The 25,426-nt window shown below is 34.2% G+C and overlaps 2 protein-coding genes across 2 annotated transcripts; one reads left to right on the top strand and one right to left on the bottom strand.

The window, feature by feature from the left end:
- Positions 1–1,672: 1,672 nt before the first annotated feature.
- LOC107891577 (F-box protein At5g51370) lies at positions 1,673–4,524 on the top strand. Its single transcript, XM_016816425.2, has 2 exons — positions 1,673–2,934; positions 3,397–4,524. The coding sequence occupies exons 1-2, from the start codon at positions 1,673–1,675 to the stop codon at positions 3,668–3,670; spliced, it is 1,536 nt and encodes a 511-aa protein (XP_016671914.1). The 3' UTR covers positions 3,671–4,524.
- Positions 4,414–21,330, bottom strand: LOC107924016 (CCR4-NOT transcription complex subunit 1). The gene is made up of 51 exons (XM_041082731.1): positions 21,070–21,330; positions 20,139–20,436; positions 19,802–20,030; positions 19,318–19,657; positions 19,127–19,240; positions 18,888–19,016; positions 18,616–18,807; positions 18,321–18,515; positions 18,032–18,169; positions 17,823–17,945; positions 17,472–17,725; positions 17,105–17,208; positions 16,643–16,737; positions 16,285–16,521; positions 15,560–15,748; positions 15,404–15,485; positions 15,228–15,295; positions 14,980–15,125; positions 14,777–14,885; positions 14,546–14,692; positions 14,339–14,386; positions 14,133–14,261; positions 13,770–14,009; positions 13,544–13,684; positions 13,370–13,455; positions 13,176–13,281; positions 12,674–12,769; positions 12,425–12,577; positions 11,835–12,008; positions 11,512–11,726; positions 11,287–11,422; positions 11,080–11,205; positions 10,662–10,706; positions 10,362–10,439; positions 10,147–10,263; positions 9,944–10,070; positions 9,770–9,870; positions 9,554–9,691; positions 9,390–9,473; positions 8,521–8,667; positions 8,292–8,423; positions 8,148–8,195; positions 7,917–8,063; positions 7,782–7,843; positions 6,772–6,925; positions 6,491–6,682; positions 6,308–6,412; positions 6,025–6,162; positions 5,651–5,887; positions 5,454–5,555; positions 4,414–4,770 (listed from the first exon to the last, which is right to left on the bottom strand). The coding sequence occupies exons 1-51, from the start codon at positions 21,166–21,168 to the stop codon at positions 4,621–4,623; spliced, it is 7,242 nt and encodes a 2,413-aa protein (XP_040938665.1). The 5' UTR covers positions 21,169–21,330; the 3' UTR covers positions 4,414–4,620.
- Positions 21,331–25,426: the final 4,096 nt, after the last annotated feature.

Here is a 25,426-nt window from a genome sequence, read left to right on the forward strand (position 1 = left end):
ACCTTTCATGATTGTACAAACATCTCTGAGGATAAAAAGAAAAAGAAAAGAGAAAGGAATATTGAATGGAAGTTGTATGGGCTGGTAAAGTTGAAAAAAGGTCCACAATGGGCTTTGTCTTAGGCCCATAAACTTCATTAATAATCAATATAGTTGCCCACATTCGATTAAGTTAAATTGCTTTTAGTTGTCTTGCACTATTGGACCTACAAAACCATATATTATATCTTTACAAAATCCATATAATTTCTCAATTTATTTTATTTTATTATTATTAAAAAGTAAATAAATAAATATTGTATATTATTATCAATGCAAAAAGACATGAACGTATTATCTACTTATTTATAGGTTAAGAATGAGTTATTGATAGTTTTAAACATTATATAAAAAAATTATTAAAATAATAAATAAATACACAAGTTTTTTTTTTAATTTAAGAAACAAAGATGACATGTTACACATAAAGGCATAGCAATGATTACTAAATTTTGATTTAACACAAAAACAAAGAAACCAATGATTCGATGCTTCTTTTTCCAAAAATAAAATAACATTAAAGTTATTTTAAGGTTAATATATTATTTAATATTTAAATTTAATATTTTTATTTAAATTTAGTTTTAATATTTAAAATAAGAATATTTGAGGTTTTTCAATTTGATACATGAACTTTTTATCCTGATTAACTACTTGTATTTTTTTATTTACTAAATATTCAGTTATCTACAATTTAGGGTACTAAATTAAACATTAAAGTCAATATCAAATACAAAATTGAGATAATAAAAAAATTTTAAATATTAAATTAAATAATATTTAATTCATGTACTAAATGATATATGCTTAGGTTAGGTTGAATATTTTCTTTTTTGCCATTAATGACTATTTTTTGTATTTTTTAAATTCAATCTTTTCTTTCCTTGAAAAAAAGCTCATAGACTTTCTTCTTCTTCTTTTTTAAATGATTGCTTATTTTAAAACTCAAACAATAATTAATCTCTAATAAATTGATAAAATAATATTTTAAAATAATAAATTGAGAAAAAAAAAAGACTGTCAAAAAGAAAAAAAAAGTTGAAACAAAATCTTATCCAACAATATAAAGTGAAAGCTGCTAATTGTAAGAAACATATGTCAAAGAGACGATCTTTGAAGCTTCTATAAATCACACCGACAATAATATTACCATTAAAGAAACATAATTTATTTTTAAATTTAGATTATCAAAATTTTAATTAATTTAATTTTTTTTTAAAAATTTAACTCTCAATCTCCATATTTTTTTATCAATTTGACAGTTGTTATTTTATAGATTAATTTGAAAATATTGACGAAAATATTAATAATGTTGTTATGTATGATATAGTATTATTTGTCTCATATATGTACTAAAAAAATTAAAAAATTATAAAAATACTTAAAAAAATATAAAATATACATAAATTATCATATTTAAAATTTTAATGTTTTAATTAATATTTCTATTAAAAAGAGATTTGTGTGGAGTTTTTTGAAAATTATGAGAAAGGAGTAAAAAATTAAAAATTACTTCACAATAAGACAATGTTAAGACAAAGGAGATTAAACTAATTAACTGCTAATAAGACAAATTACTTGTTTTATACTTTTTGGGTTTTATAAAGACAACAAAAATCAGAACTTTACGAAAATGTCACAATCACCGGAATCACCAAAATCCCCAAATACAAACCCTAACCCTAATTCAGACCAGGATTATTTAAACTTGGAACCACCCCCATCGCTAAAATCCAAGTGGAAGCCTAAAGCTTTAAGCTTACCAGACATTTGGGTCAAAGAACAAGCTTTAAAGCATGTTATTTACAATATGCAGCAACAGTTCAGCCGAACGCCGTCAAGTTCGCCGCCGTCGGAGCCTGATGTAACGTCGTTTCAGTCATTTCCTTTAGACCCAATTGAACCGGACTACAGTTCTCTCCTCTCCGACGTCGTACTACTCGGAATATTCTCGAAGCTTCCTGTTTCACAGCATGTTTCAAATTCCTTGGTCTGCAAGCGTTGGTTGTACCTTACCGGCCGGTTAGTTCAATCCCTTAAGGTTAAAGATTGGTCCTTTATTTCATCGGGTCGGGTTTTTAATCGGTTCCCTAATTTGACCGATTTAGACCTCGTTGGTTCTTGTATTCAGATGCCAAAAGATTCCGGCGTGTTAGTGACCCATAAAACGGTGTCGGTTTATGTGGATACTAGTTCTACCTTTGCCGGATTTCTCGGAAAAACGGCACTTCTGCCGTTGAATGTGATTGATACAGGGCTTGCAATGGTAGCCGAAAAGTACCCGAATTTACGCCGATTAGTAGTGATTGGAGCAAGTGAAGAGGGGTTAAGGCAAATTGCGGTACGGTGTTATACTTTGCAAGAACTTGAGCTACATTGTTGTGGTGATTTAGCTTTGAAAGGTATTTCCGGGATTAAAAACTTACAAGTGATGAAATTGATTGGTTCAGTTAATGGGTTTTACTATTCGACCGTATCGGATATCGGGTTAACGTTATTAGCTCAAGGCTGTAAAAGGCTAGTAAAGCTTGAACTTTGTGGATGTGAAGGGAGCTATGATGGGGTTAAAGCAATTGGACAATGCTGTCAAATGCTTGAAGAATTAAGCTTTTATGATCATAGGATGGATGGTGGATGGTTAGCCGGGCTTTCATACTGCTCGAATTTGAAGACTTTGAAGCTCAAGTCTTGTAAAAGTACCGATACGAGTCCGGGAGCAGACGAGCATTTGGGGACTTGTTTGACACTCGAAGAGTTGCATTTGCAACAGTGTCACATCCGGGATAAGCAAAGTGTTAAAGCTTTGTTTTTGGTTTGCGAGAATGTTCGAGCTATTGATTTTCGGAATTGTTGGGGTTTGGATGATGATGTGTTTAGTCTTGCAAGTATTTGTAGGTATGAAGCTCTTAGTTTTTTCCATAAGCATTATATATATACTCGAAATCGCATATATATTCTACTAGGTGCCAAAGTCCTAATACTGCATTTATGTAGCGTTAATTCAGCATGTATGTTGTTAAGAAATTGGTGATCTTATTCGAGAATGGCGTAAGTGTTAACCGAGTTATGAGGTATCGAATTGTTTAACGACCAGTCTTATTATTGCAATTACATGGTAGAAAACTTAGGCAGTGACGGTTGATTTGATCTTAAATTTTCTGGCAAGTTGAGTAGTTGAAGAAGGGGATATATGTTCATGGTGTGCCTTTAAAACATATGTTCCGACACAAGTACGTGTCAAACAAAGAATGTCATTGGCCTTACAGAGTCTATTATTATACCTATGTCTGATTATGCGTTGAACACAAGTAGCTTTGCTTCGATTTCTAACTTGCGATTTTCAGCGTCTTTTGATAGGAGAGTGAAGGTTCTTTCTGTGGAAGGATGCTCGTTGTTGACGATAAAAGGTCTAGAATCCGTACTACTTTCTTGGAAAGAGCTTCAACAATTAAGAGTAATGTCATGTAATAACATTAAGGATACGGAAGTGACACCGGAACTTGCAACCTTGTTTTCAATGCTTAAAGAGTTGAAATGGAGACCGGATTCCCAATCTCTGCTATTGTCAAATCTGGTAGGGACCGGAATGGGAAAGAAAGGTGGTAGATTCTTCCAGAGGTCTAAGGATTGATGTTTCATCTTTACTTCATTATTTTAATTTGTATTAACTTTGTCTGACTCCAAACGTCAAGTAACGGAGAAAACATTTGACTTTGTTGTTATTGTATTTTAGTGGAGTTGTACCATTACATTATTGTAGATTCATTGACAATTAGTGATCCAACTTTTTAGCTGATGTAGACATAAAAGGGAAATCATTATATACACTTTTTACAGTTTTTTTTTTTTTTTGTAATTGGGATTTGGGACCTCTCTTCTTTTCCATTTCATTTCCTCATTTATTTAGGTTGAATTTTATAAATGATTATCGTATTAGACTTCAGATTTTTATTTTTATTTTTACTTTTTGAGTTAAATAAAACTATTTAACGAATTGAGACTGTGTACTTACCTCCCATCTAACTAACCATCAATTGACGAGATATTTGAATGTCAAATAAACACCTAATATTGTGATGCCAAGAACGGAGATGACTTGTGAAATCTGATTTCTTCTTGTTTCTTAATATCCGATCATGGCCTTAGGGACAAAAAATTAAACAACCAAATAACAGTTGTAAGTAGAGAATTAACGGTTTCAAATAAATAATTATAACTGTAACTTTTATTTAACATACATTCAATAAATATTTTAAAAACCTTTTTTTATTATTGGACTTATCATTGTTTGTACACTTTTATATCTGTTCGTCTATTATTTATGAACAATTATATGATGAAAAATCATCAAACACGAAATGAACCCAAACAAACTTAAAAATAAATGAACAAAATCTATTCATTCAAACTAGGTTCATTTACAACCCTCTAATAAACTTCAGAAAGTTTTTTTTTTTTTTTTGTTTACAGGATACTAAGTTCAAACAACAATAAGACATGATATACAGATGTAATAACAATGGAGAATTTTTCTTCCCTATTACATGACATGACATGACATAAACAATAAAAATAGAACCTTTAATGTGCAGTTTCAGATACCCAACCAGAAACCATACCCTCATCCACAGGTTTGAGACCTCCACATGATCTTGCAACCGATTCAAACAGTTTCTCAATCTCAGGTGCACACCTTATGAATGAACGATTCCAAAAATTGTATCTTGGATTCTGAATTACAATAAATATAAGCATTAGCAAAATTTTGAAATTGAGTTTTTTAGCTTTCCTTCAGCCCTAATGTTTATACAAAATATTAAAGTCGTAATATTTTGTTTGATTCGTGTTTACACAAAACATTATGAGATTTGTAATAATTTATGTAATTAGATCATTATAATAAATTGTATAACTGAGTTCACGTTTTACGTAATTGTGCAATAACACAACATTACAAAAGTTGTAATAATTTATGTAATTAGATAAAGTTTTATATAGTTGGAACTAATGGAAAACTTATATTAGAAAGCTCACGGTAGATCTTCATACTAGGAGTCGGATTTCATTTTTACCCTTCTACTCAAAAAATGGGAAAAATAGTTCAAGCATGTTTAGATCAAAGAGCAAATTGATCTTTTGTTAAAAATTCCATCCATCTCTACTGAAAACTGGTCGTTGTATGACAACATAAGGTACATGTGATGTGTAACTGTCTGGTTCATGTCAACTTTTAATAGTAGAAATATATTTTTAACAAAAAAAGACCATTTTACTCTTTGATCTAACTTACAATGACTAAATTACTCATTTTTTGAGTAAGAAGGGCAAAATACAATCTGACTCCTAGCACAAGGGCATCCATGGTATTTATACCGAAAGATGATTCATACAAGAAAAGGTCCAAATAATTTTACCTTTATGAGCTCAATGAAGGTAATGAGGAGACCCCATGGATGTGGTTTATTAACAATTAGCCGTTCCAACAGAACTCTTGTAATTTGCTCTTGGATAATTTCCTGTACAAAACAGATGTTTATTCACAACAAATTTCAAAATGAGAAGTGGGGGAGATACATCATAATGTAATACAACCAAAACAAAAAAATTTCACCTGATTTGCTTCAGCAAATGAGTATAGCAAGATGAAGGAGAAGTAATGTGTATGGCTGTTTGGATATCGCAATTGGTTAGCAATTGCATTAAGGAAAAGATAACGCCCCTCCGTATCAAGGTCCCCTATTAGACTCTGGAAGATATCCAAGGCAGCACTAACCAAGAACACAGACATCGGAACAGTGTTTGCTGTTGCCTGTGCATGAGGTACCCTTGACTGCAGTTGTTGGATGGCCTAATTGCAATTTGCCACAAGAATCAAATAAATGCCAGATGATATATTTTCAATCATTCTAATTTTTTCCCCATAATCTTAAAAAACTAAAAAAGGTGAATCTGAACACCAGAGAAGTAGAAGAAACTGTAGAATACCTGCATTCCAACGTAAAGCACCAGTGAGTTGATTAACGGTACATTATAACGGGTGCCAGCAGATGCTGCCTCACTTGGTGAAAGGAGCAGTCTTTGTTTCAATTCAGTTAGAAACGAAGATCCTCCTTGTGGCCTTGTCTGCAAATAATTTAAGAGGATTACATTAACGGATCGCTGACAAGAATACTGAATTTCCAGAGAGAAGTAATACGGAGAAACTCCAATTCCAACATCTGAAAATGTTAGATAGAGAGTAGATTTAAGCAAATAATGATTTGAATACCTTGAGATACTCATCTACATCAGCCTTCATCTGTTTTGCTTTAAGAGCAGCATCAACCTCGGATAAGATGCGAGGTGATTCTCTGATTTCTGGAAGCAAATCAATCTGCAGAACAAATTATTGAAGAATTAATTTTCATGAATAAACAATCTGAGAAAAAGGACTAATAAGATAAATTGACACCTTTAAGTTGGGAGTAGATGGATCTGGTAGCCTCATGTTGCGTGGAAAAGCACTAAGGATGATATTTCGCATTTGTATGCAGCTCGGGGGAATCACATCACAGAAGGTAAAATGATAATCACACAGGAACTCCGGAAAGTCATGAAGCAGAACCAGCAGCACCCTTAGTGTGCCTTTATACAGAAAATGAACCTATAGAAATGGTACAAGAGAGAATAAGTTTGAGCAGCAAAATTCGTATTGGAACAAATAATAAAATCAGTCTTTAGACAGAGAGAAACCGGAACTCCAAGCTCAGCATTCCTCAAAAACGGCTCCAGGAACTGAAGCAAGTCCACCAGCAAACGTTGGATATAGGGCCAACCCTTCTGAGAATTCCCAGTGAGCAATTTTGGCATGAAAGTCCTATGACTGACAAGCTCTAGCCATGCAAAGCTATAAAAGCACAAAGCAATGACCATAAGTGAAGGACTAATGATTAGTATCTTCAATGATTGTAAATATGCCAGCCAAATATTGATGCTCAACAAGTAAATGCTTTTCTAACTTAATCTTACCGAATGCAATGTTCTCAAGATAACCTTCATTCAAATGCTCCATAAAACATTAATAAAAAGCAGCGTTACAGTATTAGACAGTGACAGACCAGTCATGCACATTTGCTGGAGCAGCTATTTTACACTCCAAAACATAGCTACCAGATAATTTTAACCCAAAACATCCATTTATCATAAACCACAGCATAAGGTAAGCCAATTCATTCCAAGCACCACCACCCACCCACCCCCCCAGTTCAGGACTTAAATCAAAATAATACTACTATCCAAAATAAATAAATACTTCACAAGGAAACTTTACTTGAGACTGAAAATTACATAACACGTGATGCTTTCCAAGAGACCACATTCTAAAATTTTAAACAATTGCTCAAGCTCAAGTCAAACCATTCTAGGTTCAGCTCATTGCAGTTCAGGCCTTCTTGAATTGGGATCAGTTGAAGTTCAAACTACTTCAGTCAAGTTTGGTCCGACAAACTTTAACATTCAACATGTAAATTCATTTTTATATATATTATCCTACATAAATACATATACTCGTATGAAATAAAACTAAGCAATTGGTCTATTTGAAAAAGGAAGACTAATATTAGCCATTTTAGGTTTGGGCTCGACTTTTTAGGTCAAATTGGATTTGAACGAGTTTTGAGTTTGGGTTTTTTAAAGCATGTGTTTAGGTGCGGGCTCATTTTGCCACCTTTACATCTATTGAAAACTTAGCTGACAATTCTTACCAGAAGGAAGGAACTTTAAGGGGCTGGAGAACATGAAATGTGTTGGCGAAGGCCGTCAAAATCTGCAATAAGCTCAACAAGAATTAGCAATTTGATGGCCAAGACCTCAGCTAAGTATATGCAAATAAATCATACCTGAAAATTTGCACCATCAGTGACAGGGTCCAAGGAACCAAGATCTAACAGCCAGTTGATAAATAATCTGAAATATGGTCTCGGATTAAAAGATGCTTTCTTATCCTCGGCATCTTTTTGTATAAACCTCACAGTCACGGTCAAAATCTGTTAAGCCACCATAAATACAGTTAAAACACTCTTGGAAAACAAGAATGAACCAGATAGAAATAGAAGATAAATAACAGTCACCTTGGACATAAGAAAGAGTTTACTTGATCCCTGTTCCACTGGGCAATACTAGAGTAGTTGCCAAAAAAGGAAAAAAAATGTTAAAAGCATTTGCAAGGTTAGATTTACAAATATTAACATAATGAACAAAGGAAATAAAGAAACCTTGAGGATTGCTAGCACAAGTTTTGCATAAATATCAATGGCAAGGAAAGAAAGAGTCTGCGCCTGTTGAGGTGATTGCAATGCCCCAGAACTCATTACCTCAGAAGATAGGCAATGTGCAACAGATAGTTCCTAACATGAAGGAATAACAAAATGAGTTCAGTCTTCTTAGTTACTCTGGTGAATTTAAATGAGACAACAAAGAGAAAGTGGGAGGGAGGAGTCTCACCGTGATAATACGGAAAAAGCGTTCTGTCATATCATCCCCTTTGAGCAGTCCATTTTGATACAATTGTAGGATGTAATGATTACAAGGTCCATCATTTGCACCAGGAAGCTCACAAATCTGATACCATTCTGCAAACAACATGGAGACCTACGAAATTTTTTAAAACAAAATTAACACATAAGAATTACATACCATCCTCACTTTTCCTAATCATGCAGGAGAAACGAAAGGTGGAAGAGATGGTGGGCACAGAAAAAAGGAGTGAGACAGGGAGAAAAGACACAGAGAATAGTGCAGGCTCAGAAGGAATACATGCATCAGCACTTCAACAAGGTGGTGAATAAGCAGATTTGCATGTCGAATCAAGATGAGGAGAAAAAAAAGCCGAATAAATAGGCACATATGCAACAGGAAGCAAGGAGTTGTGTAAAGCACAAATGAATGTATCCCATTAAAAAAATTTAATATCTATAGAATCAAAGATGATGATTACTGCAATTGTGATACATTATCAGACCATATTTTGAGTTAGAATAATACATATTCGCTACTGTGGCAAAACATGGGCCAAAGTTTGCTTTCTTTTGTTTTGAGATGGTTAGTCTAGGAAAAAAGATACAACAGACTACTACTCTGCAGAGAATCCAATTATATGAGCTTTTTAATAGGCTTTTTCGTTCAAAGATACGACAACTCTAGGTTTATAGTTGTGACACCGGTTTGTAGAATACCCTTAACGTCCTTGATCCTCCTAAACTTTTCAATCCAACTGATATGATATTTTTCTCCATAGTAGATTGGTAGCAAAATCAATAACATGCACAAAGTATTCTACCAATGACTTCTTGGAACTTAAAACAAATAGTCACCTGCTCCTTGAAGCCTGCAGGATCTGGTTCTAGAGCCTCCATACTACTGTTATCTTCCCTGTTAGCTGGTGCGTGGTTAGGTCCCTGCTTCAAAAGAAAGATTTCAGGCCAGAATCCATTATTAAAAAAAAAACGAGAAAGCGATAAAACGATGAGTCAGTGACCTTTTTGTCTCTAGATTGTTTGGCCTTATCCTCCTTTGCAACAGTGGCACTGGATAATGCAGCCATACTAGCAGATGGATTTCTGATCATCTCAATCAACTGTTGCAATGATTCAGGAGCTCCAGGTTTTAAAGCAACCTGCATGTTAACAACAAAATCAAGGGAATAAGTTAAAGAAGAAGAAGATGAAGACAAGAAAGGGAGGGAGAGACCAACCTTTGCCAGAGCATCAACAAGATTATGGAGTTCTGAGATGACTCTGGATTCATCAGAGACCAAAGTTTGAAGAAGGGACACCGCAAATTCCGTTGCAGCTTCTGAAATTTAATTTGGTTAGCTGATTTACCGTATGCATGATTAACTGTAAAAGTGAAATTTATATATACATACTATTCCTTCCCCCATCAATATATTTTGCCATATGAACATTGTACTCTGCAAGGTTCAGCAATTCACTTCGAATAAGGCCAACAGTGATATCTTTGTTGAACTTCCGCTCATCTTCTGAATATATCACCTGTAAGAGAAGAATGACCAATCACCAGAGATGAAGAAGATAGTTCCAGGCATAGAGAATGTGGAACAGAGCATACCCAACTAGTAAGCTCCTTAACAGCGAGCTTGCAAACATCTCGCACAGCAGCTAGAATAGCAAGGTGAGCACTAACATGAAGACTGTTTGATGCATTCTCATATAAGCCTTTGAAAACCTGTATAAATATTATGAAACAGAATCAAGGATGAGAATGATTTCAGAACAATAGAAAAAACAACAAATAAAAGCTTAGCACCACAATTGTTAGAACACCTTTTGAGCCACAGCCAGTGCAGCCTCGTCCCGACTAACACATCTGAGTATGATTTCAGGTACCTCAGAGATCACTCCCTAAAATAGGAAAATGCCAAAAGATAAATAATAAATCTTTGTTCAAAAAATTTAACAAAACAAAAAAGAAATTTTGTTCCTAGAAAAAATATGCCAAGGAGCATAATGGAAGCGTAAGAAACAAATTCATCAAGGGCAGGTACATAATAGGATATCCATAGCACTGGTAGAAAATAATATAGTCTTTAGCAGCAGTACATAAAAGTAGAAGGTCAAGAATACCTGAATGTCAACTTCTCTACCATCACTTGTCACCAAATTTTCCAACTGAAAACATTTGACAAAGAGTGAAAACATGTTCTCGCAAGATTTCAGTGTTTAAAAGATAACAAGTCAAACTAAGGTAGTAAGAGGAATCACAACTCTATAACTGAGGGATCTCCTCCCTAACTCCCTAGTGAGAAACTACATCTCCTGTTGATAATATCACGCATCTAACAACAATTGAGTAGTGTGAAAAGGTATATAAATAAAGGGTGCAGAAAATTATGAAGTGGCATCTACTACACCATGACATATACATCCCTCTTCTTCTGGTCAGACACTAGACTCACACTGATCTGGAAAAATTCTCAGAAACACCAATAGACAACAGATTAAATAGGGAAAAGAGGAAAGAAGAACAGGAGTTATATTCAACCTTCTGAGCAACAATCTGATATTTATCCAATGCATCCCTTGTGCTCAATGAAGTGTCTGAGATGCTACTTCCTAGACGCTCAGTAGCAGCAGGTGAAGGTAACGACTGTGATGTAGGTCCAAATTCCTACATACAAGTTTGCAACACGTGTCAGTAAAAAGGCACGAGTCTACCAGTGCAAAAGTTCATCCATATAACATTTCTCACTTTTACAGCATCAGTTGTTTCAACTGAAAGTAACTCGGGAGCTGAAGTTGTTGAAGGGAATGAAGCATTCAGGGGATCATTTTCGGTAGTCTGCTGTGTAAGACCAGTTCCTGAGCCAATATGAATCGAGGGAACACTGAAACAAAAAAGAATTTCAGATATACCAGCAAGGAAGGAAACCAGGAGGCAAAAAAATCAAAGAGAGTCGCATTTAAAATATAACACCTCAATAGGGATGCTGATGTAGTTTCAACCGCCTCAGAAGCAATATCTACTTGTCCCAAGTTTCCTGGGCCAGATGTGTAACCAGGGGTAACTTGCCCAGATGTAGAACCAAATGTGCCAGTTAGATCAGTATCACCAGGTGAAGTTGAAGGACCGACAGACATAGTATGCGTGGTCTGGCCAGATTGATTTTGCCAAGGAAGCCGAACAAAGTCCTAAAAGATAAAAACAGGAAAAACAAAAAGGGTAAGTAGCTTACTCTCAGTGCCCTGGTTTCTCAAAACCAAAGCAATCTTTGTGCAAAAAGTTAAACATATGACTACCTCATAAACTCGCTGCTGAGACACAGTCAAGTGACCTGGTTTAGGTCGAAGAGCCTCAGGCACCACACCCATAGAACCTTGTCCATACATGCTTGGATCAAAAAATGCAGGATCCCTATGCTTTCTTCTTAAAGCAAGTTGATTAGCTATTTCTCCATCAATGGTTTGTATTGCCTATATAATTCAAGGGGGAAAAGGATATAAGTTAGAACTAGGAAGCATAGAAGATTAGTCAAACCATTCACTACATGCTTTCTCCAAAGCCCGTCTTAATGCAAAAGAACACCTCCACTCAGGCAAAAACTCCAATATGAACATGCGTTACTGAGAAGAAGGAAGCCTTGAAACCCAAATCTAAATGTAATAGTACATCAGAGGATGTCCAATTTTAAGTCTTGCATAAGAATCATTTTTTTGGTAATTAGAATCACTAAAGCATCGTACTTATGACCTATATCCATGAGGTTTATAAAGAACAAAAAAACAAACTTAAGATCCAATCCATGAAAACCAGATCAAGCCTATCTGTAACACTTTGCTCAATGAACATATATGCACAAAATACTCTAGGGTAAAAGGAAAAAACAGGCCTTATCAGTAGCAGCTTGTTCGATGACCGCACAGCCAAGATCAAGGTTATCATTTGTAACAAGCTGAACAGCTTGTTCAAGAAGATCACTCCCAACATTCAACCCCTGAAGTGAACTTCTCAGCTGACTTGATATAGAGCCACGTAGAGGTTCCTAGAACACCACAAAGTGAGATTAAAACCATAAGATGAAATTGAGAAGGAATGGAATATAGAAACAGTAACTCAAAAAGTTGATGGGAGATAAAACCTTGCATGTTACATGTGCCAGACTTCCAGCCAAACTTGCTACCATCAGGTGTGCTGCATTATAAATCCGTGTCTCATCTGATTCCATAGCATAATCCTAAATTGTAATGAATTAAAGTGATATTAGACCAAGAATATTGATTGGATATCTTATTCAAAAAGGTGGTTGTAACCATTCCAAGATGATTCCCAGATGTTTTCAGGAAGATACCTATGTTTCCCGATAAATAGTAGGGGATGATACTAAACCGTATGAACAGAAACTTGAAAGAAAAAGCTATCTAACCATTCTGAGAAGAATCATAAGCTATAAAGAAACGAACAGGAGAATCAAAATTGAACTCTAATAGGAACAATACTAGAAAATACAGAAAAGTAGTAACAAAGAAACAGTTAGTAAGGAGAAAAAACAACTGGTAAGTCCAACTATTGCCCAAACAAAATGAACTGAATCAAGTTAAAATTAGTTGGATCTAAAGCAGTATTGAGAAGCTTTTTCAGACCTTTAAAACAAGCTCCTTGGTTGTTTGAGTTGCTATGGAAACACTGCGCTGAACAATACCAGCTACAATCTCTTTAATAGCTCTGTCCATTGCAATTGGAACCACCCTGCAACACATTATATACAGAGTTGAACACCAGATGCACCAAGCAATGTGTACAAGAGGCAGGAAACAATACTGTAATGGCATCGAACCTCTGAAAATGCAAGTGCAAGCCTAGAGCACTTAGTTTCTGATTGATAATAACATGAGTTCCGATGTTTGGTATTGGCGTCGAAAGCTGCAAAGAAGACAAGGACCAACAATCTGAATAAATAAAAAGTTTATAATTCTTGGAACCTTGAAGAATGTAAACAAAAATGACAAACCTGACTAACAGAAAAAGGCGATTGTGAAGGAGTGGCTTGAAATAGCCCTTGTGCAGAAGGAAGCTGATCAGACAAGCCTAAAGCTGCTAGTTTTTCATCCTCCACCAACGCACCAGAAGAAAGACGCAAGGGACCAGCATACTAGAACAGCTCCAAGAAATAACATATTAAAACACACTTAATGAACTGCTACTAGCATCGGAAAACAATTGATAAAAATGCAAACCTGAGATAGCAAATGTGTGTGGCCACCAGGATTAGGTGGACTGGCAACCTCGAGAGGTATGTCAACATGATTAAGTGGAGAAATTATTCCTGTTTTAGCTTCGGGAACCATCTGGGGTTGAGATGCTCCAAAATCTTTATTAGAAAAATCAGGATTCCCTTCAAGTTCTCTTTTACGATCCTTGAGGAGAGAAGTCGGTGTTATGTCCTTCATATCCACACCAAGGTTCTTGAATAGAACCTAAATCACCAAAAACAGCACAATGACAGATACATTAAAAGTTTCCAAGCTTCTGTGAGGCAAGCTACAATAATGAGAAAAAAGCCTTGCCCTCACATGCATGCTTAAAACATATCCAAATACCTCTATGTCAAACTTGAGATTCATTTTCAAGTTTGGCATTGAATAAATCTCAGCTAGTAATGCCAAAATGCCCATGGTCCATGGATTAGGAGGTTGATATGCCAGACTGCTTTGGCATGGCTCAAGAATCTGCAAAATGTAACAGATTTGTGAATTCAACTTAAGCTTGGCAGAAGGAAACAAGTTTATTATAGAAATAATCATACCTTTGAAGTAAATGGGATAACTGCAATCATCAATCCCTTCTCATATGCCTGGAAACAGCAAAAATGAGGAAAGAGAACCAAAAAAGGAAAAAGTGGAAGATGAACTCAAAGTAACTGATGAACCAAGACTAGATTAGATAGTCTTTGATGGACAAATAAATGAGTGATGTGTCAGGGTAAATAATCAACTAAATAAGAAACAAATACCTCTATAATCAGAGATTTGGGATCTATTTCACGAGCTCTCAAAACTTGATTCCGGCCAATTGTTAACTTTCCAAGCCAACTACCCAAATTTTTTAGCAATGACCGCTCTTCAGAGCTTGATTTTATAAGCTCAGATCCCAACAAGACCTAAAACATTATATGGGTTAAACAATTTAGTCTTCAATTTGGTCAAATTAATATGCATGGCAATTTCACTTAAGCAACAGAAACCTTGCAGTTCTCATATGTAGCTTGGATAATCTCCTTATTCAAAGCCTTTGAGTTAACTTTGTCAAGGAACTTCAAATACAAATCATGAAAATTTGGTTCAATGCTAGCTCTACAATAAAAAACATGATTTAGTTTAATGGTACAGAAAAATGAAAACACTATTGAAAGTTGAAAGGTGTAAAAGAAGACCATCAAAGTTCAACCTTTTCATAACCATGTACTGGGCAAACCAGGGATAATACTGCTCCGTCAATATTTCAGTGAACTCTTTCCCTTTGGCTTCAATATTTGCAACTGAAATATTATTGATTATGAATGATATCTTGTCCTGGATCTCAGATGTCGGAGCCTGCAAATATAAAAGAATGAGATAAAATGAATGCGTTCCAAAGTAAGGTGACAGTTTCAAAAAAGCAAAATTTGCAAAATTCAATTAAGGTTCATTAAATACCTCTATGGGTGTCTCTCTTCTCTCAGCAGCAGCAACTAGCGTTTCAATGTTCAGAGCAGAGCCAAATCCTATGTTTACAAGGGAAAAAAGATTCTTGTGTAAGCTTGTAAAGATGTTAAAGTTTTATGGAAAACTTTAAATAAAACAACCCCAATGAAGCTATGGAAAAACATTACTAGTAGAAGTGACTCCACGAGAAGGACGAACAAAACCGGGGGATGAAGACAGCATAGATGCACTAGTTACTGCATTTTGCGGCTGCAATTTTAGTAATAATATTAGTTCCAGAGAAGAAAATTCCCCATGCATCACAAAGAAGTCACCAGACATACTTTCTGAATGCTAGAAGCATCACTCAGAGAAGCAACTGAAGGCTGCCCTACAGAAGGTAGAAGTGGTTTCACATCATTCGATGATGCAGCAGAGGCTTTGTTACGATCATCAAGAGAACTATCATGTCTTGGAAGCTGCAGTGAAGATGAAAGTTGTGGCCCAGATTGAATGATGCTAGAGCTATTCAACTGCAATGATGACCCAGAATATTACAAAACAAGATAACTATAACTCAGATTGCCTAACTCCTATATATATATATATATACACACACAGAAATCCAGAATAACTCTATAGCTGGAAAACCAAAACATGATTTTGATCTGATCACCAGCAAAGTACAGATTATCTATCTCTTATGATTCTCCAGCCATATGGATTGTACTTTTCTTTTGTTTTTATTTTGATGGCACCAAATCAGAAGCATGTATTTTGATTTTGACATTTATAGGCAAGGATATAAAGAGAAAGATCATTGATGCAGGCTTCAAAGAAGAAAGGATAACTTGTTTAACAGCTCAACTCCTGAATGACGCCATCATAATATCATATCACTCTTATCATAATCAACTAAACTCTTAGCTGGAAACCAAATTGGTTATCATTCATGTGCATCAAAACATGGTTACATTTATATATTTGGGCCAAGTTAATATTTATTTCGTGACAATAAATTCATAAACTTCTATTATATCATACAAGACAAACTAAAAACAGGATTTACCTCCCCGTTTCCCGGGGACACCTGAGAGGAAACTTGGTGATGAACAGAAGGGTTGTTGCTCCCAGTTGACTCCAAATGCCCTGATGAAATCCTTGCAAGAGCTCGTTCAATAAAAGCAACAAGCTCCGAGTGAGTGGCACGCAGGTGAGAAATCTGTAAAATATGGTTGCAATACTGCGGCCACTCAATCAGACGATCCACGAACTGCTCCAAGGCTTTAGTTCCAAACAAAAACATCTGTACACGCAGATAGGTCAGCATTTCATAGTACCTCCAATTGAAGAATTCCTTTACACATTTTTGCGCAAACCCAACAATGAGAAAGATGAAAAGACTATTGCTAAGAAATGACACTAACTTTTGAATCTGCAGGTTTACGCAATGCATCTAGAACACCACGCAAGGCAATTCCAAGGGTGAGATGAGTTACAAGTTGCTGCTTGATAACAGAGCCTGAAAAATGTCCAAAAGCATAACGCAAGTTTAAAAAGAAAGAGGGTGTCTCAAATGGGTGATTGATAAAAGGGCCTGAAAATCATCCATAGCCATGACATAACAAATAAAATGACGAGCTCATCCTAGACAACTAAAGTTCTAAAAAGACAGTAAACATGACCCAACAAATTAATAGTATTGCATATGCTACACATATTTTTTAACAAATTTATCCAGATTGATCATTATAGAATTAGAAAAGTACAACAGCAGTGTAACTCAAGTGGACACAAAGTCCTACACATATGTAATAAATAGCTACACTATCAGCCTTAATACTAGGATACAATTTGATATACTAGAAGTATATGGTATAACAACTCACCAAAGAGAACTGCGGCGATCTTGAGCTGTCTTTCAGGATACTTATGAAAAAATCGGTATTCTTCAAACAAATTCGCAATCATGCACTCAAATATCGATTGCTCCCTGCCAGAATTAAATAGCCCATCAAACTGTCATGTCTCAAACATGAAATTTCGAGTAAAATTCAAGTTTAAAATGATGAAATATCTAATAGAAGATATATCATGTGAAGAAAAAAGATCAAGCTCCTCCTATGAAATATTTTAAAAAAATCAACCAGATACATGGAAATTCAAACAGTTACATAACCGATTAAGAATATCCATATCAAGCATATTTGAACAACGGAAGGAAAATCTAAGAATGGTACTGAAGCGACAAAATACCTTTTCACAGAAGATTCCTTGAACCGTGCAAGCATTTGAACCATTGCATCAATGGTCAACTGACCAGAAAACATTTGATGGAAGTAAGAATTTGCTTCTGCCTCAATTTCATCTCCATATCCATCAGAGGGGGAAGAAACTGTTGTCCCACCATTTTGCAGCTTTGAAGTAGAATCCATAATTGTCGCATGCAACCTTTCCATTTCCTCAAGAAGCTGAGTAGAGGTTATGGAGCCACTATTAGCTTTAAGGATCTGCACAGGAAACATACAAAGGGAAAGCAGTTAGTGTCCAGATTAAAACATATTAAATGTTTGGATCACAAGAATAACCAGCTACTAGCAGCAGAACCTTGAAAAAAGTGGTACTAGCTTCCAAATAAAGATTTAAAACAGCAGTAGTATGATGGAAGGGTTTGGCAGAAAACTCTTGTGATCCACCAAATTGTATCTCCTTCAAGAACTTTAGGCACTCCTGAAAATTGGACCATGCATGTTAGCTAAAACATTCTTTTGACCAAATTAACTTCAGTAAAATAGGATACTGGAGGACTCTATTACCTCAAAGAAAACATCTTTATACATATTCAGATTACTACTCAACCACTTCTCAAAATCTATAACCTCATTCCTGGAAGCAAGGACTGCTAATCTGATGGCAGAAGGAAAAGGCATCATCTCCAACACTGATGATAGAATCTGCAACAATAACAAAAAGAGAAATTACTGAAATAGAAAACAGATATAACATGCAAATAGATCCTGAAGCAACTTTTTTTTCTAATCAATAAAATACAAAATCACAATCTAATGCAAAAGGAAAGAAACATCAAAGAAAATCCAAACTTACATTTAATTCTTGACAGATATCCAAAATTCTAATCATGCTGTCAGGCTCAGTATTCTGTACTTCTACAAATCCACGTAAGACAACTTTTGGGTTCACATGCCAAAGTTGAAGTATTGTACCAGCACCCACAGCATTTTTAATTATCATTAGAAAAACTGAAGAAGTCACATCATGCTGCAGGAGATTATAAGCCGTCTGCAAACAATAGATGCAAATTTATTACCCCCAAAAGTTAAATATGCAAAAAAGAAACATCATACGGCATTATCACATATGTTATATGGTGAACATGTACATTAACATGAGCCATCCCAATAAGCAGGATTTCAGGGCAGTGTTTTAAGGGATAATCGAGCATTGATCGAACAAAACTGGCGTGACCTCTTTCAGCTAGTTGACACAGCACATCTAAGAGGTCCAGACACAACCAGGCATGATTTCCATTTCCAATCTGAAGCTTATGTCCATGCACTGCCTCCGCGTAGGCCTGCAAGATCGATTATTATTCTTACAGCAATACTGTGACAAGAAGAAGAGAAGGAAAGACTAAATTTGCATAGCTCTTACCAGCTGCCTCACTGAATGGGCAAAGGTAAATACTTCTGGCGGTGCTGCTACAGCATATTTTAGAAAAGATAGCTGACCTTCAATATTCTTCCACACGGACCCACAGACAGCATGGAGAGGGAAGGGTTCCTGCACAAGGTCCACAGAAAAATTACACAGATGAAAAATAATGATTAAACAAAACTAAAGAAAAAGAACAAGGAACCAACTTCAGACACGTTAAATGAAATCAATAATACCTGGCACGAATGTTGATACACAGACATGAAGAAAGTGAATGCCGTCTCATTAGGAATGTAGAACCCCTCGTGATCCAGGTGTTCAATAACTTGAACCCAGTTGGTATTGGGTGCCTACAAATATAAAGAAAATAGATTTAATTTAGAATGAAAAAGACAACATGAAAGCAAAAAAAAATAGTATAACTTACGAGTTGCTTTATAGTTTTTATAAGAACATCAACATTCCATGAGCTCAATGGAGGCAAATCCAATGAATTCCCGCAACCAAGGGCCAGGCTAAATGTTGAAAATGCAATTTGGTTGTCCTCAAGACCAACATAGGTGCGGGTAATTGCACCAAGTATCCTAGATATAGTCACCTCAGTCAGAGGTAAATAAAGAGATAAAATCTCTTTGCAATGTGCAGCATCAGTGGTGCATCCATAACCTAGTTCCTTAATGATATCCCCCATGCTCATTTCCTTCTCCATTTCTGCTAAAAGAGCATCAAAATCATTCTCCTCAGATTCATCGAAGAAATCTATATTCCTGCAGAGAGAAGAAAGGGAATAAAAAATGAGTTATCACAACATGATGAAATTTTAAAAAAAAATAAACAGAACAACACAATAAAAAAGCTCTCAAGATTAACTGCTTGTTCAAATGAGAAACGGAGCCTGAAGAAATTAGCACCTTAAGAAATTAGCCTCGCGCAATTCATCTGAAAGTATTGGAGTTAAAACAAACTGTGCAACATCTTTGGCTTGAACTAGAGATAACATCTGCATAAAGGAATCTACGTGCCTGGAAAAAGCACTGGACCACTGGAGGAACATAACCATATTCTGAATTTGCATGGAAGAATCAGGACAGGCAGGATTAGACTGCAATTCCTCAATCTGAGCCATACAAAAATTCTTACCTAGAAAGGTGCAAAAGCTTCAATTTCATCATTCTGATCAACCATGTCAAAAAAAGAAAACAAAAATAAATCAAGAGTACATCCATTTAAGAAAACAACGCAACTTACTACACATTCTTGTCTCTGGATTTTCAGAATCAGATAAAGCAAGACCAACAGCAATTTTTTCAGACAGAGATAACTCCAGTGTTTTTGAGAAATTCTCCAGGAAATTCTCGCTGATATCCATACTTCTTAGGGACTGACAGAAGACAGTACAAAAGTTTGGCTTGTCCATAGCATGTCTAAAAATTGAGGCTACAACTTGTTCAGATTGCAAATTCTTTGAATCTGTTTTGTGAGAACTCAAGCAATCCAAACAGGTTTGCAGCACCAGAGTGTTTCCTTCGATTCCATATTCAATGAACTATCAAGAATCAACAGGCCAAATGTTATCCAGAATATTGCATTAAATAGAAAAGAATCACATAACAGCCCCCATTTCAACCAGCTAGATATCACTTTTCACACCCCACCATAAGAGCATATAGCTCTTCGTAAATTCACACTTCATTTCTAGATAAGCTGCGCAACTAGAAACTAGCTAACATGACTTGCTAGCCTAAGAGTACATCTTCTAGCTCATAAACTTTTAAATCTAAATTTACTTGTGAAACTCCGAATCAATTTACAAAATTATTAGCTACAAATTATATTGGCAACAGTCTAGGGATTTTTCTTCAAGAAAATCAACAGAAATCCTAACATCCAATACATTTCAGTAATACATATATATATGGATTCTTATGGCTCAAACAGCACCAAGCTAACTAATTGAGTAAAAAAAAGAGTTACAACGTGATCAAGCGAATTCTAGGGTTTTCTTTAAGTAACTCAATCTAATTCTATTAAATAAATACATTAAATCTAACGTCAAGTTTTGCATAATTCTAGGGTTTTCTTTAAGTGACCATACGAATCAATACAAATGTAACCTAAAAAACCATCGAATTGGCATTCGTAAGGAAAATTAGATAGCGAAAGACCAAAAATAAAAAACCTGGCAGAGTTCTCGAAAAACAGAATCAGCGTTGGCTTCGGTCAAGGACTGCAGCAAGAACCGAACGTGGCTTGAGAGTGTGGAGGAAAGCTCGAGCATGGTGAGTGAAGATAGATCGCGAGTGTTTTTCGATGGTAAAAGCTAGTGAGAAGATAAAAGGGGAATGGATTAGGGAAATGATAGGCTTTGAAGATTGGGGATATTGAGAGAACCGTCGAGAAAAAAAAAGGTGAGCGCTGAACTTCTGAGAGAGTGTGTGTGTGTACGAAGAGTACAAATGATTTTGTGCAAAGTGACATGCGGGTCACGATTCTACAAGAAACTTTAAGAAACTAACAAATTTAGTCCCTGAACTTTGTTAACGTTTCTCGATTGGATCTATGTACTTTTTTTTTGGACATATTCTCCTTGAACGTAGAAACCTTTTTCACTTTGGTCCTATCCCGATGTTCAATGTGAGTATGCACCAGCATAAGTCCAATTGTGAGGATTAAGGCCTATCCTGCATTACTTAAAAAAAGTACATCTTATTTCAAAAGTATTTTTAAAAAATGAGTTGTGCTAAATAAGTTATTTTTTGTTAAAATTTTTAGTTTTTTCTCTTCTAAAAGTATTTTTAGTGTTTAATTACTTTTTCACCCCTCAAATAACATAATACTTTTCCTTTTTTTTGTGCTTAATTACAAATGTGTTAAAATCATTAATTAAAAATAAAAAATATTTTTTAAAATACTAATTACAAATATTTAATGGTTATATTTAAATATTTAAAATATAGTTTATATATTCTAAATAAATTTTATAAATAATTAATATTTATTGCTTAAAAATTTTAAAATTTATATTTCATATATTAAAATATTAACAAGTTATAATATTTTTTATATTTTTACTAGAATATAATAATATTAACTAATTTAAATATTATTTAAATGCATATTTGTTACTTGATAATAATATGTCTAAAATGGACATTTTATTTCTCAAAAAATACTTTTTGATAGCAATGCTAAACACTCAATTTTAAAATCAAACTTTTCAAAAACACTTCTCAAAAGTACCTTTTCATAGCACTTTTCAAAAACATTGCCCAACTAACCTTAAGGGGATCCTAAGTCCCAATCAAAGCAACTCACAAGTAAAGCGATGGCCTCAAATATACTAAGCGAATTAAACTGCTACATGATACTTTGTTATTACGCTACTTCATTGTATACTTTATTTTTAAAATTATATACAAAATCTAAAAATTACAAAGTAATTATAAAAAAGCAAATGATTTTTAAAAAATAAGGTGATTATGTGCACAATATCTGAGTACCACATTATCGTACATTGTCAAAATTCAAGTTTAAAGATTAAATTGAAAAAAACTATCAAATTCTAACACTAATGCTAACCAAAAAAATTTTGTAGACCATTATAAAAAAATTACTAAATTTAAGGACTAAATATTACTTTCTATGAAGCAATGAAGCTTTTTAAAATGTTAGATGAAGCAATAAAGTAACATTTAGCCGCTCAACTAAACATTTTTTACTCATTGGTCCTTAAACTATTTTTCATCCATATTAGTCTTAGAATTTTGCAGTTTTTTTTTTCAATTTGATCCACAAATTTGAATTCTATTAAAATATGATGACGTTGTACTATGAAATTGTGACACATCATCACTTGAAATTATTTTTTAAAATTCTTTACAATTTTTTTGGTATTTTTTAGATTTCATTTAAATTTCTTAAAAGTTTTATGTTAAGACTTAGCATAATCTCATAATATCACGATATCACACTTTAACGAACTACAAACTCACAGGTTAAATTGAGAAAAATTACCAGAATCAAAGATCAAATGTTGCAATGAAGTAATGAAGCAAGCAGTGAGTGGGCTTTTAGTCAAGCCTGCTGCGCCCAAAACACTATCTTCCCAATAGCTTTAGGGTCCGTCTTTGATTGCCATGAATGTGCGGCTTAGGCCCATTTCTCCTGCTTCTGCCTTCGGCCTTGGGCAGTGCCCATTGAGATTTTCACACTAGGGATCCTCATTTTGATAGCAAAACTTGTACTATAGATTTTGAATTGATTTATTCCGAAATTAGAAGAAAAAGATTTTAAAAAGGATGTGAAGTGGGACAAGATAGAATATTTTTTTGAATAATAGATATAAAGTAGATATGATAATTTATAGACAATTTTGGTAGGTTATAATAATAATTAATGTGCATGAATTTACAAAGCGCATAATTAGAATCTGGGTCGGACCCAAGCTTTCGTTCAATTAAATCTAGTGAGTCCCATAGTTATCTATTGTGATTCACACCATCACATGTAATGGCAGGTGGATGGGGGACCTTATGTGCATTGAAATATATTTTTCATATTGAAACATTGGTGATTAAGATAGGACCACCAAAAGAAGCAAGCTTATAATTATTGCAAAATGGTACATCAAGGTGGCTCTCTCCAGGGTCCATAATAATGGTGTTTTGGGGTCTAGTTATGTATCCCCAAAGTGTATGGAATAAAACCCCCCGAAATTACAGTAGGCAATGCAATGCAATGCAATAGGGTGTGTGAAAAGGAGGGGGGAAATGGCATACTAGAAGGGGATTTTATGTGGGGTTGCCTTGCTTTTCAGCCTTGTGATATTGGAGCCCAATAGATGTGATGTTCGACTTTGACATTAATGCATATCCACCCTTGGTTTTCATTTTCACAAGTTTTGTTGTCTAATTATGTTAAGTGGGCTTCCGATCCATTCTACTTTAAAACGCGACTTCTTTTTATTTATATATATTTTGCTTGGATAGACAGATAAAACTAGAAGTTTATTTTTGGGGTGCCAGAGATTAATTTTGCTTGGATAGACAGAGATAAAAGTAGAAGTTTATTTTCGGTTCAAATTAAATTATAAAATTTGAAAGAGATCAAAGTACAATTTCATCATTATATATATTTGTTATTTTAGAATTTAAAGGAATTAAACTGGAAATTTTTTATCTTTGGGGCCAAAGTGTATTTTTTTATTAAATTAATTTATAATTTTAAAATCTTCAAAGGACTAAAATAATAATTTATCCTTTGAGAGGCTAGGGTGTTGCATGCCCCTTTTGGCGTCGTCTTTATGGACCAGGGTGGTATTCAAATAAAACTCTCACCTATTTTTAAAATGCAACTTCCTTCTCCACAACATAGTAAGATATAAACTTGGATACAATTTAGGTGCAAGCTTTCTAATTTAGGGTTACTTGCATCATACGTTTGTAAAATTATGGTTTAGATTCTAAATTGGTTTCCAAACTCTGAGACTTAATTTGGATGTCAAATGTTTGCTCAAATTTGGCTTACTACCTGAATAATTTGGATCAGATTAGTCCTATTATTCAACTTGGAACCCTAATAAGTTGCATAGGGATGGGATCACATTAGTATTTCTATTATTAACTAGATCAATTTAGTTCATATACTATTAAAAATAATAAAATAAGTCCAAATTATAATAAAGTTAACATTTTCTATACAAAAATGTCTTAAAAAGTTATTTTTTTAGTAGGAGTTCAATTCCAAACAAAAGATTTCATTTATATAATCATAAAAACTTTAAAAAAATTAACTCTACTAAGCAGCAAATGATATTTTTTTAAAAAATAAATGTTACTTCTATTTCAATTTGATCTTATTTGATTCTTTTAATAGTACACAGATTTCTATTTCAATTTGATCTTATTTGATTCTTTTAATAGTACACAGATTAATTTGATCAGGTCCTTATTATAGTGGGACGTCTAAAGCACAATGACCTTGAATTGGCCTTGTATTACATAAAATCGAATGCCGTAAATTTGATTGAAATGGCATTTGAAAAATAGGTGATAAATTACATATCGAAACAGCCAAAAAAATTTCAATTTCATCCCTCATATACTTCACATTGCATTATAAAATATAAATAGTTGAGTTTTGTACTTTATTCATATGCTTTAACTTTTGTCCACACACACATTGCATGAAGATGACATTTTACCCAATTCATTTGTTCATATATATAATGTATAGTTGATTTCAACCTTTTTTCCTATATTAATTCATATCATTAATTTTTCTTCATGTAAACACAATTAAGGGTCCTTGAATTGAGTTTTGAGGGGTTTAGTAAAATTTTCAAATATTTTAGAAGTTTAATGAGAATTTAAAAAAAAATTGAGAGTCTAATTGAAAATTTTAAAGTTTTTATGAGATTAATGAGAATTTTCAAACGTTTTAATGAGCTTAATTAAAATTTTAAAAAAAATTAAAAGGTATAACAAGAATTTTTTTTAAATTTGAGGAGCTCTAATTAAACTTTTCTACATACTTCA

Source organism: Gossypium hirsutum, chromosome A12, assembly GCF_007990345.1.
Source record: "Gossypium hirsutum isolate 1008001.06 chromosome A12, Gossypium_hirsutum_v2.1, whole genome shotgun sequence".
Taxonomy (NCBI): Eukaryota; Viridiplantae; Streptophyta; class Magnoliopsida; order Malvales; family Malvaceae; genus Gossypium; species Gossypium hirsutum.

Excerpts from the sequence above, each read along its gene's own strand:
- LOC107891577 (XM_016816425.2), top strand. The coding sequence starts at position 1,673 with ATGTCACAATCACCGGAATCACCAAAATCCCCAAATACAAACCCTAAC. Across the intron at positions 2,935-3,396 it reads AGTCTTGCAAGTATTTGTAG|GAGAGTGAAGGTTCTTTCTG; the intron begins GTATGAAGCTCT and ends GTCTTTTGATAG.
- LOC107924016 (XM_041082731.1), bottom strand. The coding sequence starts at position 21,168 with ATGCTCGAGCTTTCCTCCACACTCTCAAGCCACGTTCGGTTCTTGCTG. Across the intron at positions 10,071-10,146 it reads TTAAGGAGCTTACTAGTTGG|GTGATATATTCAGAAGATGA; the intron begins GTATGCTCTGTT and ends CTTCTCTTACAG. Across the intron at positions 5,556-5,650 it reads CATTTGCTGAAGCAAATCAG|GAAATTATCCAAGAGCAAAT; the intron begins GTGAAATTTTTT and ends TGTTTTGTACAG.